The sequence below is a fragment of the Palaemon carinicauda genome, chromosome 19 (genome assembly GCF_036898095.1).
Source record: "Palaemon carinicauda isolate YSFRI2023 chromosome 19, ASM3689809v2, whole genome shotgun sequence".
Lineage (NCBI taxonomy): Eukaryota > Metazoa > Arthropoda > Malacostraca > Decapoda > Palaemonidae > Palaemon > Palaemon carinicauda.
This window is the reverse complement of record NC_090743.1, coordinates 105,359,323-105,376,984: the sequence shown is the minus strand read 5'-3', so window position 1 is coordinate 105,376,984 and position 17,662 is coordinate 105,359,323. Positions and strand designations below refer to the sequence as shown.

At 35.0% G+C, this 17,662-nt stretch overlaps 1 protein-coding gene across 1 annotated transcript in view; it reads left to right on the top strand.

Moving 5' to 3' along the window:
* Positions 1-15,832: 15,832 nt before the first annotated feature.
* LOC137658299 (protein FAM200C-like) overlaps positions 15,833-17,662 on the top strand; it is a 1,842-nt gene continuing 12 nt past the window's right edge. The window contains exon 1 of the mRNA XM_068392972.1: positions 15,833-17,662. This exon is cut by the window's right edge and continues 12 nt beyond it. Within this exon, the coding sequence (XP_068249073.1) occupies positions 15,859-17,637 (1,779 nt within the window). The 5' untranslated portion in view covers positions 15,833-15,858 and the 3' untranslated portion in view covers positions 17,638-17,662.

Genomic DNA, 17,662 nt, shown 5'->3' with positions numbered 1-17,662 from the left:
ATTTAAATGCCAAACAAATCGTAGATCCTTTTGTACAATTACAAGAAGCTAAAAGTTTTATAGATTTTTCTAAAGGGGATGCGAGTGCGTATTTAAGAGGTGTTTCATTTCAGGAAGCAGTTACTTGGGATGATTTCAAAGTTAGGTTACGCGCGATTTATGGGGGTGAGGAAGCTTTGGATGTAGTGTTAACGTTACGAAATACACTTAATCAAGCCACTATGAATCGGCTTAATGTTGTTGAGAGAGCAGCTCTCATAGCTGATAGGCTTAACGAATATCAGGACATTTTAGGTAATTCCACTTGGGTTACTAACGATAATATCTCCGTGAAAGATTTTTTACGATTAATGTATTTAACTTGCATGACACTTATGTTGCCTGAAGCTTTAGTGCGGTGCTTTGATAAGAAGTTAATGCCTGCAAGTACGGAATTGGATGTCTATAAACAGATAAAGAAACACATGTCCAAGTGTCCAGATCTTGATCCCGTGTTAACTCAAGTTTTTGCTAAGAATGAAACAAAACCACAAACAGTGAACGTAATTAACAATCCAGTAGCGGGAGTGACGTGTTACAACTGCAAACGTCAAGGTCACATAAGCGCAGACTGTAGAACGAAATTTTGTTCAGTTCACAACACAGCATCACATTCTTATAGTCAATGTTACGCGCGTAAGACACAACAATATCCTAGAAATACACAGTCAATTCCACAGTCAGTTCCATATGGAAATAAAAAGAAAAATCCTCATTTTAACAATAAGAAGAAACAACAAAATGTCAATGCAGTTCAGAGTCCAAAACAAACAAACACTTCTTCAAATATCGCTGAGCCTGGGCCGTCAAACCAGACCTCGCAAAGTCAGCCTAATTTTCAGAATGTGCAGAGCAAAGCAAATACCACATAGTTAACTCTAGAGGGGAAGAGAGTGATGTTGGGTCAAGGTCATTTATGTCAACATCAATAGTATTGAATAATCAATTTAATGTTTTATCAGATAATTGTGAGACAATAGATTTTCCTATGAAACACACGGCCGAATTAAGTAAAACAGTGCATGCTCCCGTAGATTTGCAACGAATTCATACAATAATAAGCCAAAATGAGTTACGGCCAACCTTATATGCTGTAAATTTAGAACACAAATCCTTTACGTTATTTTTTGACTCTGGTAGTCCACGTAATATTATGGATTTGAAGACGCATCATTTGTTGTTTTCGAACTTTCCGATTGAATAATCAGGAATTAGACTTTCAGGTATAGGAAATAATGAATTAAACGTCATAGGCATAACTCATATTCAGTTCAGAGTCGGTAATCGCACGTTTGCCGATACATTTGTTGTTGTGAAAAACATTAATATGTATCCAGCTGTAATTATAGGATACCCATCTATGGGAAATCAAAACATTATCTTAGCTCCTGCCAAGCACGGCGTGTATATCAAAGGGAAATTCTATAAGTCTTCTAATACTTTAAAGTCAGTTTTGGATAATAAGGAGACGACAAATGTAACCGTAACGTACGTTGAAGAACCAATAACTTGTCTCACTAATAAAGAAATAATATACGCGACCCAGCAGAATTCTCGTTCACCCGTAATATCATCTTGCACGCAATATATCGAACCAAACATACCTTCGAATTTAATAGTGCAAATAAAGAAAACACTACCGGGATCTGAAATATTAATCCTTTCCGATACTTGAAAACTAACGGATTGTCTGTCACACAAGCTATTTATACAGTAGGCTCACATCAGCAATGTAATATCGAAGTCTGTAATCATTTAAATAACACTTTAGTAATTCACAAAAATCAACATATTTTGGATGTAGAAGTTTATAAACATCGTATTCTTACCGTTGCTGAAATCAATCACTCTCAATCAGTTGCGGATGAATCCCTTTTACGATCTATTAAAAATAAAATCAGTAAGGACATTCAAGACGAAGAAATTCAGCAGAAAATTTTTGAACTTTTAACTAAATATACAGATGTCTTTTCCACTACGGATGGATCCTTAGGAAAAACAGATGTGATCGAGCATCAAATAAGGTTAAAAGACAAGAACAAAATTATATATGTACCCTCGTACAGACTCCCTATGAAATTCCAGAATGAAATAAATGATGAAGTAGGTAAAATGTTAGAGGAAGGAGTCATTAGAAAATCAAATAGCCCTTATAATTTTCCTTTAATAGTTGTACCGAAAAAAGATCGAACATGGCGTATCTGCGTCGACTTTCGTCGTCTAAACGAGGAAACGATCCCTGATCGATTCCCAGTGCCATGTACTGACGATATTTTGTCTTTGTTAGGTCAGAATAAATATTTTACCAGTTTGGACTTACTTAAAGGCTTTCACCAGATATCATTAGAAGAAGATAGTATCCCATACACAGCCTTCAGCACAGCCAGGGGACATTATGAATTTTTACGGATGCCTTTTGGTTTACGTTGTGCTCCTATAACATTTACAAGAATGATTAACATAGTGTTTGGAGACTTGTTAGGGGATATATTGCATGCCTATATGGATGATCTTGTAATCTTTTCCAACACCTTAGAAGAACATCTACGTAAGTTAGAACTAGTACTACAGAGATTAAGACAACATAACTTAAGGGTAAAGATTAGTAAGTGTGAATTTTTCAAAACAGAATTAATATATTTGGGTTTCATGGTGTCAAGCCAAGGTCTTAAAGTAGTCCATGATAAGGTGTCGGCTATACGTAATTTTCCCATACCTACTAATGTCAAGGGAATACAGCAATTTCTGGGTTGTAGTGGATATTACAGGCGTTTTATACGCAACTATTCAATAATAGCCGCTCCTTTAACTGATCTTACGAAGAAGGGCGTAGATTTCATATGGTCTGAGCAACATCAACAGGCGTTTAATACTTTGAAAGATGAACTGTGTAGTTCTCCTATCTTAAAATTTCCTGACTTCGGTAAGGAATTCTTCATTGCAACAGACGCCTCAGACTTAGGAGTAGGAGGGGTATTGCTTCAGCAATATGATAAACAGTTTTTCCCGATAGCTTTCTATTCTCGAAAATTGAGAACTTCCGAAAGTAAGTATGCAGTAATAGACAAGGAAGGACTAGCTATTGTTAATTCGCTAGTGCATTTTAAGTTCATAATTTACGGTTATCCCGTTAAGGTTCTTACTGACCATAAACCGCTAACAGAGTTCTTTAAAGGCTTCAATCACAGCCCTAAACGAACTCGGTGGCATTTAATCATTCAAGATTTTGGCGCAAGAATCGGGTATTTACCCGGGAAAGCAAATATCATTGCGGATGCATTATCACGCAACCCCGTGTCATCTTGTACGGAGTCTTTAGCTGAATTAATAGATATATCAACATCCATGCCTATTGTAAAAACAATATCTGAACAAGAAGATTTAGGCTGGAGTGCTGAATTGTTACAGACTGAGCAAAGAAAAGATCAGAAAATAGAAACAATTATAAATGCTTTGAAAGGCAATCATAAAGAAAAAGAATATATAAAGTATAAGCAGCAGAATTATATAATCAAAGATAATATTCTGTGTAGGACTGTGACAAGGAAAACCCGCAATACACCACATGTAACTAACGACCAGGTAGTAGTACCAATCTCACTTATTTCCACTGTCCTGAATTGGTTGCATTCAAATCCATTACATGGACACCCTGGGTTCTCATTAATGTCACAGAAAGCCAAATCATTGTTTTATTGGCATACAATGCTTACAGATATAAAAAGACACATAGCTAATTGTCGCACATGTCAGGAAAACAAAGGGCATACGAAAACACCTGTCAGCCTAGGAGCTTATCCTGTTCCCAATCAACCCTTTGAAAGAATACATTTAGATTTGTTAACAGGATTTTACGAGTCAGACAGAGGAAATAAGCACCTCTTAGTAATTATAGATGCTTTAACTCGATATACAGAACTAATAGCGCTTAAAACTAAAACTGCGATTGAATGCGCTAGGAAGTTTTACGAGTGTTACATTTGTAAACATGGAATTCCACACATGATAATCTCAGACTCGGGTGGTGAATTTAATAATCACTTTCTTACCTCATTGTGTGAATTCCTCAACATAAAGAAGATTAATACCATGATATATCACCCAGAGTCGAATGGGCTAGTGGAAAGAGCAAATAGGAAGATATTAAATATATTGAGGGTAACACTAGGGGGATCAGACCCCAACTGGGATATTGCAATACCGGCGGCACTGAGTACTCTGAATCATTCATATCATATATCAATTAAAATGTCACCGCATGAAGCATTGTATGGTACCCCAGTTAGAACACCTTTCCATGTATTAACGCCTACAACTAATCTATCAAATCCTTTAAAAGAATGTATAAATGCAAGTATAAGTCGATATGATATCCTTCGAAAGAATTTAGAAGAATCACAAATCATAACGAAAAGGAATCATGATAAAATAGCGAAACCAACTAAAACATATACCGTGGGTGATAACATCTATATTCAAATCAATGTCAGAAAAGGGCTCAACTATAAACTAACACCTAAGTTTGAAGGCCCATTTAACATTTTGGAAACATTAACGGCCAATAGGTTTAAAATTCAAAACGTAGCCCAACCCACGGATGAGAGAATAGTACCATTGTCTCACATAAGAAATTAAAAAGAAAAGAGAGGAAAAGAAGTGAGGAAAAATTTTGTTTTGTGTGACTAAAAGTTTTCTTTTTAATACAGGAGTAATTACATATATTTTTTCTCGTTACAGGTTTCCAAGATGAATTTTTTGTTGTTGGGAGTGATATTGTTCGCTCACACATTTTTCTCGTATGGGATGAGTTCTAAGACTAAGAATATGTATTTTAAATATGGCAATATAGTTGAAAGACAAGAATACATTTTTATTACATCAACCAACGTAATTGTCGAAGTGCATATGCAAGCAATTTTTCTTCAAGAGAATGATGTCACTAGCTTAAGAACCGCCATTTCAAGGTTTTCTGCATCATTGGATGAGTTGCATAGGAGACATTTTCATTTGACTACTAAGAGTTTGCTTGGATCAACATTAAAAGTTGCAGAGATGCTATCTGATGACTTGAAAAATAAGACTGGCGAGACAGGATCTTTGGCTTATGACCTTTTGATGTGGACTGTAGGACATGAACATAAAGAAAGACGGAATCCGTTCATTTATGCTGCATTAAGCATCTTTGGGTCTGTTGCAAGTTTAGGTTTAGGACTTTCCAATCGTCTTAAAATTAGTAATCAAAATAAGAAAATTGAGTTCTTGACTCATAAAGATGAATTGATTATGTCAGAACTAAGGGATCAGTTAGCTTCAATCAATAAAATTATGGATTTGTTAAATGAACATTCAGATAATATCGTTCAAATTATGGAAGTACAGGATTTGTTGGCAACATTAACGTATTATGATTCAAAGATAGATCACATACATAACAGAATTGCACATTTCATTGAGAAATCCAAGGATTATGTAGAAGCTATCACGTTAGCAACTAAAGGTGTATTGTCGCCCCATTTGTTGCCTATACGTTACTTAAAATTAGTTCTGGAGAACGGAAGGGATAAACTAGGCTATGTTCCTTTGTTAGACGAACATAGGTTAGAATTTTATTACAGCCTAATTACAGTAAACGTAGATAATAACAAGATTAGGATTACAATTCCCTTTGATTCTTCTGATGCCTGGCAATCTTACAGGATATCACCATTTCCGACTTTCATGACGAATCACTCAAATCCAGTAATATCCAGTTTGACAGGACACGTATTGATTTCCCCAGACAAGGAAACATATACGGTCATTAAAGACTTAAATCAATTAACTCACTGTTCAGACGCAATGGATAGAAAAATATGTACAGCTGACTCATTTGAATTCCGTAAAAACTTAATGGATTCATGCGAGTTAGGTATAGTGCTAGACGGTGCTCTCTCCCATACAAGTGAAAATTGTCTGGATAAGCTTTATCCCTTTGACAATAAAGAATTCAATTGCAGACTAAATAATGGCTCGTGGATACGATACGACAAGGACGGCTTCAATGTATCATGCCCTGACGGATCCACATCCTTCAACCACATCTTCGTCGCAGCAGATGGCTGTATCGGGACTTCCCCGAATTCCATGGTGACTGGTCTACGGACAATCATCAGAGAACGAGCTTACTTCGCGAACTTCACGTGGACCTCTACAATGCCCGCACTTCCTCTCCCCTACAACGGAAGTGTGGCAAAGCGGTTGATGAAACTTACCGAAAAGGACCACCTGTCACCGACTTATAAAGAGATTCTTCACCCCATAATACTGGCTAGTTTGTGTGTAACGGTGATAATTTTTATCGCCGTGAACATCCTTGTTTGGCGTAAGTTACGGCACAGCAAGCAGCTACAAAGGAACGAGTTGAATAGCCCTGACAATACCCCCTACCTGATCCAGTTCAAAGCTGTATGAGTGGCCACCTCATTCGCTAAGGGAGTAATTTGTCAGGAAGATGTTTGTATGAAAAGCTGATTAGTACGATAGTAATATGTAATTAAAGAAATTCTCTACATTTGCATTGTTAAAAATACATTTAAAACAACATTTAAAAAATAAATAAAATAAAAAAGGATATAAATCATTTTTTTCTCTCGGCATCTAATAAAAGTATATAAGCCGGAATGTTAAAAAAAAGAAAAGAGAAAAAAAAATATAATAAAATATATAACAGAATCTATGGGCATCTAATAAAATATATCAGCCCTATATATAAATATATATATATATGTACGAAACCGTGGTACGTGTACCTACCAGGAATTCGTATTTGTGCACTAAAAATTGAGTATCTTGTTTCTGACAAAGGTAACAATTATTCTTTATCAAGTTATCGAATCATTTGTAAGTCAGAATTTATTTTGTTTTTTGGTACCATGTAATCATTTGCTAGCAATGTACCATATGTATGATCTTGGTTTTATCATGCATTTTTCTTTTTGCTTTGGTAATATCTTTTTTGTATGCATTATTGTTGTTATTTTTTGATGTGCCTATTTGGACATTCGTCCTCAGTTGGTTATGGCTAATGTTAAACAAAGAATAATACGTATGTCCAGTCACACCTAATAACCATGTTTCGGCTTGTTGTTAAATTTTTGTAAAAAAAATTGAGATAGCTGGCCGAGCTAATGTAATGATTAGAATAGTTAATATTACATGTTTAAAACAAATGACGTAATATGTCATGTTGGTTGGAAGAGCTAACAGTGAGATTTGCTGTAGTCATTCAAATTATAAGCAGGATGTATAATGCTAACCTCGCAGATTGACATTCTTTCTTAACGTCAACACATTGTCTCCTCGTGTGAAAGTTTGTGACGTCACCGGATGCAGGTGTCTTCCGATTCCGTCACTTGGCTAAATTAAAGCAAGCATACGATATTTGTGATATCGGTAATTTATTCAGTTCATTTCTAAACTTCACCAGAATTGGTCATGTGGACCAACACAGCTTCCTCCAGTGATGGAGATGTTTAACTCTGTTGTTTATTAAAAATAAAACTTAAAAACCATTAAGATGTATTCAGTAAACCATTTAAATACATCTGAAAACAACTCATACTCAAATGTGTGCTTAAGACAGTAGCACACCAATATATATATATATATATATATATATATATATATATATACAATGTATATGTATGTATATATATATATATATATATATATATATATATATATATAATATATATACAATGTATATGTATATATATATATATATATATATATAATATAAATATATATATATATATATATATATATATATATATATGTATATATATATATATATATATATATATATATATATATATATATATATATAAGTTTGATGTGGATGTAAATAAAGTTATTTAATATCTCCTTTGACTATTTCAAGAGAAGTGTCTTATAAGTATCAAAGGTAAATTTAGTGTGCTTCATCAACAGGAACAAACGAATGAAAGAAAATTTGAAGAAGGGAATGAAGAAAACAGGTGAAACGAAGGAATTACCAGTGAAAATTTGATCAGTACGGAATTAAAAAAAAAAAAATAAACGTAGAATTGATTTGTAAAATGAAATAGCCAAATATTAAGTAGGAATCAATGAGTTTTAAGTTGACAGCGTGGAAACTATAAATAAAAATAACAAGCGAGAAAAAAACCAAGAAGGAATAATTGGAAGAAACTAGAAAAGAAATAAAAAAAAAGAAATGAACGAAATAAAATTTTTTAGACTTTCCATCAAACTCTACTTACTTTTAAATTAAATACCAATAATAAATACTTATTCTTGTATATTTAAGTTAGTCAGGCTTATAGAATACTTTTTGGTAAAATTATGACTTGACAGTATTATCAATCAAGACACGAATACTAGAGACTATCAGTGGTCCTAGTTATTTTGCTGATTACTTACATAGAGTTTTGCAATTGGGGCCAATAGTCGAAATATCCACGTTGATAATCAGTGTGAATTTAGGAGAACGTTCACGAAAGGGAAAAAAAAAAAAAAAAAAAAAAAAAAACTTGGAAATGGCTAGAGGAGTTTTGTAAGATAAATAAATTTGAAGGATCCTGGTCTTGATCCAAATAACTCGAACAACAGCGAAGGAGCTAATTAGTTGAAATCCTGCATTACTTAATAAGTGTTCAGAAAACTATAAATCATTTTAAAAATTATGAGGTTCCATAAATCACGAAACTTTTCCGGTTCATAACAACAGTAAAAAATGTTTCTGTAATTTGAATTCAATTCCAAGAAAAAGTTGCCATAAAAAACGAGTGAGTTTCATGAGAGTAAAAACAAATTGAAAAAAGGAAAATGTTACAAAAAAATTGAATTTAGTAAAACAAAATCGTTTTAGGGATCTGGGAAATGATGCAAATAACACGAACAGGCGAGAGAGATCTAAATAGGAATACCATATAAATTTAAAAAGACACAAGAAATAAAAAGACACAAGAAATACTAAAAGCAACTGAAAAAAATAAAAATTCCCGTAACTCTGAACAAACTCAAGCGATCCTGATAGAAACGGAAAAAAGTTACTGATGGAAAGCAAAAATTAAAGAAAGGCTTTTCAACTATGTGGTCTATTCCCTGACTGTCAAATTGATGCCCAATTGATGAAAATAAAAACTCTGATGACAAAAGAACCATCTCCGTTATGGGAACAATCCTTCTCGCTAGGATGAATAAGTTCTACATAAATATGAAAGGAAAATATAAAACCTAAAAAACTAAATTCCGTTAGTGCGTTCCAAAAGTTGTCCAAGAATGATACTCTTCGCTTCCAAGATAAAGCCATTTTAGAAAGTACTGTGGCAAAACTAGTGGTCATGAAGTAAAGATAAAGCCATTTTAGAAAGTACTGTGGCAAAACTAGTGGTCATGAAGTAAAACTAAAGTTAAATAACTTGCTATAGTACATTGCATTGTAAAATAACTGAAAGTAACAAAGGTAAGGTACAACTAATTCCTGTTGTACATACTCTTTATAATTACATACATAAAATCATTATATAAATAAACAAATATAGGCACTAATTTGAAATACTGTCTTTGAAGAACAAATAAATTCATCTTATGTAATCTAACGTAATTTCCAATTCTTTTTCTCTGCGCTTAAGAGGAAGGTTTTGTTTATTTTACATCCATATTGGTGTAGGAAGGTCCAAGGATAAACGGGAAAAAAGAACGTAAACACAATGAAATAAAACCAGCTCACTGGTGCAAACGAGATAAAAACTGAAATGCAAGATTTAACTTTATTCGATGTTGATATGAAAACAAGACTTAGGTCAATATAGAGGAAATGTAAACTTGTCAAAGGAAACAGAGTCCAAGATGGAGAAGAAGTTAAAGATAAATAAGCCTCGGGAGATATCAATACTCGCAACAGTTGGTGAGGATCTCTTGGAGGATTGTAAACAGCATCTCTGGGAGGGAGAGGAAGAGATAACAATCAAAATAAACAATGAATATGTACAACAAAATAACGAAATACACAAAAAAGATTTGTTAAAAAAAAAACCATATAAGATGAAAGGTTCCTGAATATTATTTACTATTTAGCCAATATATAAATTATTATTGTGCCTTTGAAGACACGAGATAAACTTTCATTCTATCTGTGAATCTTCTTAAAGCAAATAAATGTCATATGAATGACGATCTTTGAAAAAAAAATATATGGTTATCAATTCTTTAAAATAATAATACTAGTAACTACATAAGAAAATATTTAAAACACCTAACTACGCATACAGATAAAATAAAATTTTACAAAGAGGCTTATTCAAAATGATGTAAATATTTGCCTTACAAGAATGAACGTTTAAGAGTACCCTTGTCTTACGCAAACGTGATCTAGTATTTATATTCAAGCACTGATATTTATACAATAGTCTAAGTGCATAAGGTCCTGTGATTATAGACTGTTGAATGAATTCAGTTATCCATCCTATATGTTACCATGAGTATTATTGATTCCAAAGCTGCGTAAAACAACGTGTATTCCTCTCCTCATGACTACATTGCATCATGAGTGTAAACAAGTTGTTTCCTCCATTGCTTCGTTGAGAGCATTCTCCTTGGCACTGAGGATTGTCCAAAGGCGAACAGATTCCAGGTGACGAGGAAATAGGACCTCTCTATCGGTTCTTCCCTTTGGCATTCGGGGAATCTTAATACCTGATGAGAGAGAGAGAGAGAGAGAGAGAGAGAGAGAGAGAGAGAGAGAGAGAGAGAGAGAGAGAGAGAGAGAGAGGGGGGGGGGGAAATTGGTTCGGAGGGAGATATTTGACTTACACTTATTGTACTTCGTCTAAGATATGGAGGCAATATACAAAGGGAATTAACTTTTATTTACCATTACTTGTTCATATATAGTACAAAGGCTATATAGTTTCCCGAATGCAAATATTAATATGAAGGAAAGGTAAAGTTTGGTGGAAAGACAAATAAAAATATAAGAACTCATAAGGTGGTTCAGCCTTTCTTCATCCAGGCTCCATGAACATTTCAGATACGAAGGCTCCAATAAAGTGTTTGCTTTTAGGATTACTTTGAATACCGTAATGTTTGTCAAAATCTCTGATTAAAGAGAGCTAGCTCTCACTTATAAAGGCATTAAGGAAATAAAATCATATAGCGAATTCTCTATCGATATCATGCAAACTAAACACAATATACTGTGAACTGAATGTTTAGTTATGAACACACATAAAAACTGTGGCCATTTGTCTCATCACAACCTGTACTTTAGTCAGGTAAGTGCACATGTAACTTATTTTCAATCCTCAATGAAGTACACAATTTAATTGATTTTACATAGTACTTCAAACAATAGAAATGATGGAAAGAAACTAGCTTTAAAGATTCATTACCAAATTCATTAAAGAATATAAATACATTCACAGGCAAAAAACCAGAAATTAACGTACTTAACTCTTGCCAATAACTTGCTGATAAAAGAGTAAAAAATTAATATTCACTTTCTGACATCAAGAAATTGATACCAGAACACGTCATAGATTAACTGGCCCTTGAATAAACACGGCATAATCATAAAACCCATATCTTGATATCGGCTGAAATACGCAGAGTAATATCACTAATGGAAAAGCATAGCATACATTGGAATGTGGGTAGTGAGTCCGTAGGGTTTATCAACTGTCCATCACAATCTTCCCTGTTGTCTTTCCACGCCAGTTACAGTGTTTCAGCTGACGTTTAGAATGGTTAAAAGATATCGATTGGGCGGGAAATAAAGTGACCACTCAGGTTTGAGTGGTTATTATCAATACGTAAATGTATATCGTTCATAATATTTCAAATCGACTTTCATAAAGTGAGGAAAGAATGTAAAATCCTAAAATTAATCTCACGTGTAAAGTTTCACTTATCAAAGTCTCTAATAAATCTACTTAATATTGATATATTCACATCAGTCTTTTTCTATTATGAATGTCTTATAAATATTACATTCGATACAACAGGAATAAATTCTATGATAGAATCGATTTTCCATAAAATTTTGCACACGATTCAAATATCTCAAAATGAGGAACTGAAAACGGATAAAAGGAATTTCTCTTTTAAGAATCTCCTAAAAGGGATGGACGTGGATATGCTTTAACAACCACGTGTATCTTTATTCTCTTTATTTAAATAAATCGATCGTGAATAAACTTTTATTTTTCTTAAAGAAAATAAAAAAATCGTTTTTCCTCTTCATAATAGATTTCGAGCAATTGTAGCCATCTATTGCATTTCCCAATAAAATAGATATCTATCCTCCCTCGTCCATTAAATAAATATTTTGAAGTTTTCGTGTTTCCTCGTCTAAAACTTTGTGTAATTTCTAATATCAAGAAACATAATATTTTGCATTTTAGATGTATTAGATATTGGATGTTTCTCTATGCAAAGTCTTACAATCCCAAGAACATGATGAATAGACTTCAATTTCTTTTCATACCAGCAAGTCTCTCTCTCTCTCTCTCTCTCTCTCTCTCTCTCTCTCTCTCTCTCTCTCTCCACGTGGAAATTACCACCGAAAAGAGGAAACTCGGAAATCGTGTAAATTTTCTCCAAGCAAAGCAAAATAACTATTATAGGAATATTATTGGACGAGTTTCCTCGTGTACCATGACGGGTGGTGGAGGGGGGGGGGGGTTGGAAGGGGATCAGTTGCTAACCTGTCTCCCCCGACTAACAAATAATGGAAGATCAGTTCCACTCGGGGAAGGAGGGGGGGGGGGTGTCCTCCCCCGTTTTTTTAAGTATTCTGAGATCTATGTATCTGGAAGTTGTTCGGTAGTGGAGAGTCATGGGGCAAGCATATTTCATCACCCAAAGACTATTGCCGAGAACCGAATATTCAGACATTTTATCAAAATGAAAAATCTTATACTTGAATAGAGAATCGACCATTTAACATGAAGCATTCAGAAATCTCGCCTTACTCTCAACCAGGGTCAATTTCACATCATAAGTGAAGTATTTAGTAATTCCATTCTTGTTTGAATGATTCCACATAAGTGACTCAAAATCTTCAAGAATATTCCAACTCCCATGACTAAGATTTGTTCCTTGAACTTTATATATAATTTCCGATACAAAAGAGAACATCTTAATACAAGTATAAAATTTCGTTCTGTGTTTCATAGATTATAGATATCTTGAAGAATAGGTATAGTAAAATATGAGGTTGTTGTCGATATATGTATCAGTCATCAAAAAAAGGTTGTTGAAACTACAATTCATCAAGGCAAGGAAGCACATTACATCTAACTTATGCTACTTGATAAAACTTGTTTAAGAATCGCAAGGGAAAGTGATACGATAAACCGCACTTCTAAACAGTAAAAATAACAAGTGGGTGATATAGAACGATAATACAAATGGCTATTAATGTAAAAATAGATTATGAATTGGCCAACACCTGTTGACAATAACTCGATGAAAGTATAAAACAGAGATAGATGCCATAAGTTCTCTGAGCAAATTACAACGAATTTGAAAGAACATTCAATGATAAAATGCTGATAAATTATCATTATTTCTATTCTCTTCTATTGTTATCATTCTTACCATGCTTCAATAGAATTCCTTATTCCCCTGGTATTAATTTAGTCCTATAATAAATGGAATACAAAAATAGGAATGAAACATTGAATTAATTTCTTATACCTCAAAGCCTTTGTACCCAAGATCCAAAATAAATAACGTAAATAGAGAACGTAAAAGGAAGAGGGAAATGAATGAACAAAAAACAGAAATGAAAATTCAACAGAGAATTATTAAAAAGAAAGGGCTGGAAAATCCCCTTAAGAAAACGTCTTATTGTGAGGAAAGCAGAAGAGGGAATCCGCTGAAGAGATTTGCATGACAATAAGTATGGAGTCCGACGAGGGAATCCTTTAAGAGTCCTTTGTGGAAGGTATGATGGTCATTAGAATATTTCAGAGAGAGAGAGAGAGAGAGAGAGGAGAGAGAGAGAGAGAGAGAGAGAGAGAGAGAGAGAGAGAGAGAGAGAGCGAGGGGGGGCGACGTATATAAATCACTGAATTAAGAGCAGATTTTGTGATAAAGAAGTTTTGAATCTGTTGTTCGAATCCTTCTGATCTAATTGGTGTAAAGGTCAGTCAATTATTTAGGGCAGGGAAATTTTTTTGTTTTTTCTGTATAATAATTTTCGAACAACGGCAGCCAAATATAGCCATGTATGTTCCCTCGTCCATTGAAGAAATATTCCAAGTTTCGTGTTTCATCGTCTAATAGTTTGTGTCATTTTCGATATCATGTTATATATTTTCTTTTTTGTTCTATATGTATTGGATATGGGACAATATCTCTCTGCGAACTCTTACAATCCCATGAGCATACTGTGTAGAGTTCAATTTCTTTTCATGGCAGCTGACCCATTTTACTCTCTCTCTCTCTCTCTCTCTCTCTCTCTCTCTCTCTCTCTCTCTCTCCTCTCTCTCTCTCTCTCTCTCTCTCTCGTCTATAGGCAATTTTTGGCGAATATATTTCTCTGCATGTAAAAAAATCTTGCCAAAAAGAGGAAACTCGCAAATCGCCTAGATCATCACCGAGCAAAGCACACCATCTAAGAATATAATCAAATTAATTTCCATGTTGATCCCGCATTCGGGGGTCGGAGGGATTGTCATTAGGTCACCTGCCTCCCCCACTAACTAGTACCGTAAGATAGGTCCCACCATTGTGGGGAACTATTTACATGGAAGTTAATTGTGAGTGGAATCTCTTGGGTCTAGCACAGTGGTTCTTAACCTGGGGTACCTGTACCCCCAAGGGGTACGAAACCTTAAGCCTGAGGGTACGAGACATGATAGCCAGTGCAATGGTAGCTACTGTATATTTACCATGAGAAAGCAAAACGTATTTTCCAAATATTTCTCTTACTATAATTCTCTAAATTATTTTTTTTTAAGTTAGCGCTGTAAACAATTTTCTTATGTTTTTTTTATGGTTTCATATACGTTTTCTTGATGTCTCGTACGGTTCGTGTTCGCGTTGTTCCTGACTCTGAAACATGCTGCATGTGCACTGTGCTGTGAGTAGTCGAGTCAATGTGAACAGTGTAAATTGGGTCTGCATTTTGTTTGTGTTCGAGTTGTTGATAGTATTGAGGTGAATTACTGGTGAGTGTGTCATTTTTTATTTGTGAAATGTAATTTTTGGATTATCATTTTATTTGTCACAATATGTTTTTTAGTGTGGTATAACTCTAATATTGTCAAGAATAGATGCATAATTGATAAAAGATATATAATTTTGAAGGTACTGTTATGTGCAGGAGGACGAATATAGTGGACATAGGGATGGCTCGACCAGGGTGAGCGTTCGGGGATGAGTTGGTCAAAAAATGGTCTGACTTGGTCAAAAACTGGTATGTGTTGGTCAAAGCATGGCTTGAGTTGGTCAAAATATGGCTTGAACTGGTAAAAAAATTCCTTTGGTAAATAAATGACCTGGATTGGTCAAACAATGGCCTGAGTTGATCAAAACAATCCCTTGAGTTGGTAAAAAAAAAATGTCCTGAGAAGGTCAAACTGTCCTGAGTTGGTAGAAAATGGTCTCAGTTGGTAAACAAATGGCCTTACCCTCCCAATATAACATACACTTCGAGCCATCCCTGGGTGAACTGTGTATTGTGTTGGGGGTGATACGTTATTTTATATCGATTGTAACATGTTGTAACGGTTATAACATCCAGGCCTGCATCTTTCCAGGTAGTATAGGTGTGATCAAGATCTAGTAACTATGTCTAAGAAACTCAAGTGGAACGACGACTACATTCGTTATGGTTTTACCTGTATGACTGAGGCAGATGGAACTCAACGACCACAGTGCATCCTCTGCAGCACAGTCTTTGCAAATGCAAATCTCAAACCATCAAGACTCAATGAACACTTCAACAATCGGCATGGAGGCACAGATGCTGGACATGACTTAAAGAGCTTGAAGATCAAGCGGGAACGATTTGATCGTAGTGGTACCCTGTCAAAGCTAGGTTTTGTGCCAGTTGAGAAACCTTTATTGCAAGCATCTTATGAAGTTGCCCTTTTGTGTGCAAAGAAGAAAAAAGCTCACACTATCGCAGAGGAGCTTGTTAAACCTTGTGCGTTAGAAATGGCAAATATAGTGTTAGGGACAGAAGCTGAAAAGAAGCTTAAACAGATACCTCTGTCAAATGACATTATTCATTCAAGGATTCATGATATGAGTCATGATGTCTTGCAGCAGGTGATAACAGACCTGAAAGCTAGTCCTGCCAGAGTGAGTATTCAGCTGGACGAGTCAACTGACGTTAGTTTTTGCAGCCAGTTGATGGCATTTGTTCGGTATGTGAAGGAGAAAGAAGTGGTGGAAGAATTCTTATTTTGTAAACCTCTGAAAACTACTGCAAAAGCAACTGATGTGTTCAGTCTTGTGAAAGAGTTCTTCATGGAACATGAAATGACTCTCAACATGTTTGGTTCAATTTGCACAGATGGAGCCCCTGTCATGCTTGGAAATAAATCAGGCTTTGCTACCCTAGTGAAAAAAGAGGTTCCCCATGTAACTGTCACTTACTGTGTGTTGCATCGTCATGCACTTGCTACAAAGACGCTGCCAGAAAAATTTAAGACTGTCTTATCAGCTTTTGTGCGTGCTGTAAATTTCATCAGAGGACGGGCAGTGAATCACCGTCTTTTTGCATCTTTTTGTGAAGAAATTGGAGCTGAGCACAGTGTACTTCTTTACCACACAGAAGTGAGGAGGCTTTCCCGTGGCAGGGTACTTACACGTGTATTTGAACTTCATGAAGAAATTATGCATTTTCTTAGAAATCAAGGCAGTGAAATTGCTGACCATTTTGAAAACAGGGAGTTAATTTTGTCTCTGGCATATCTGGCAGATATATTCATGCACCTCAATGAACTGAATGTCTCTATGCAAGGAACAGCGATGAATATGATAACTGCCAGAGAAAAGTTATCTGCCCTCACCAAGAAATTTCCAATGTGGATAAAGTGCATTGAAAGTGGAAATTTTGCAAACTTCCCTTCTCTTGATGAGGCTGCTAGTGCTGAAGAAGAGCTGCTAATCCTGAGTGAAGTAAAAGAACATTTGCAAGAACTGATTCAGTCCTTTCAAGGGTATTTTCACCTTGAAGAAGGTTGTGTGGCACAAAGATGGATACGGGATCCATTTCTTTTCAATCTTAATTCCATGGATGATAATGATATCATGAAAGATGATCTTGTGGAGTTGCAGACTAATGACAGAATCCGAATGGAGTTTGAAAAAATGCAACTGGATATGTTTTGGTGTGCACAGCTCCAAGCATTCCCACAGTTAGCAAGGAGAGCTTTGGAGGTCCTCGTGCCATTTGCAACTACATACTTATGTGAGGCAGGTTTTTCAACGCTCCTACACATCAAAACAAAAGCCAGAAACCGTTTGGATGCAAGTGATGACATGCGTCTGGCACTTTCAAAGAAAGAACCTCGTTTGAACAATATCATTAATGAGAAACAACAACAAAAGAGCCACTAAAAATGTGTTGGTGTGCACTATGTAG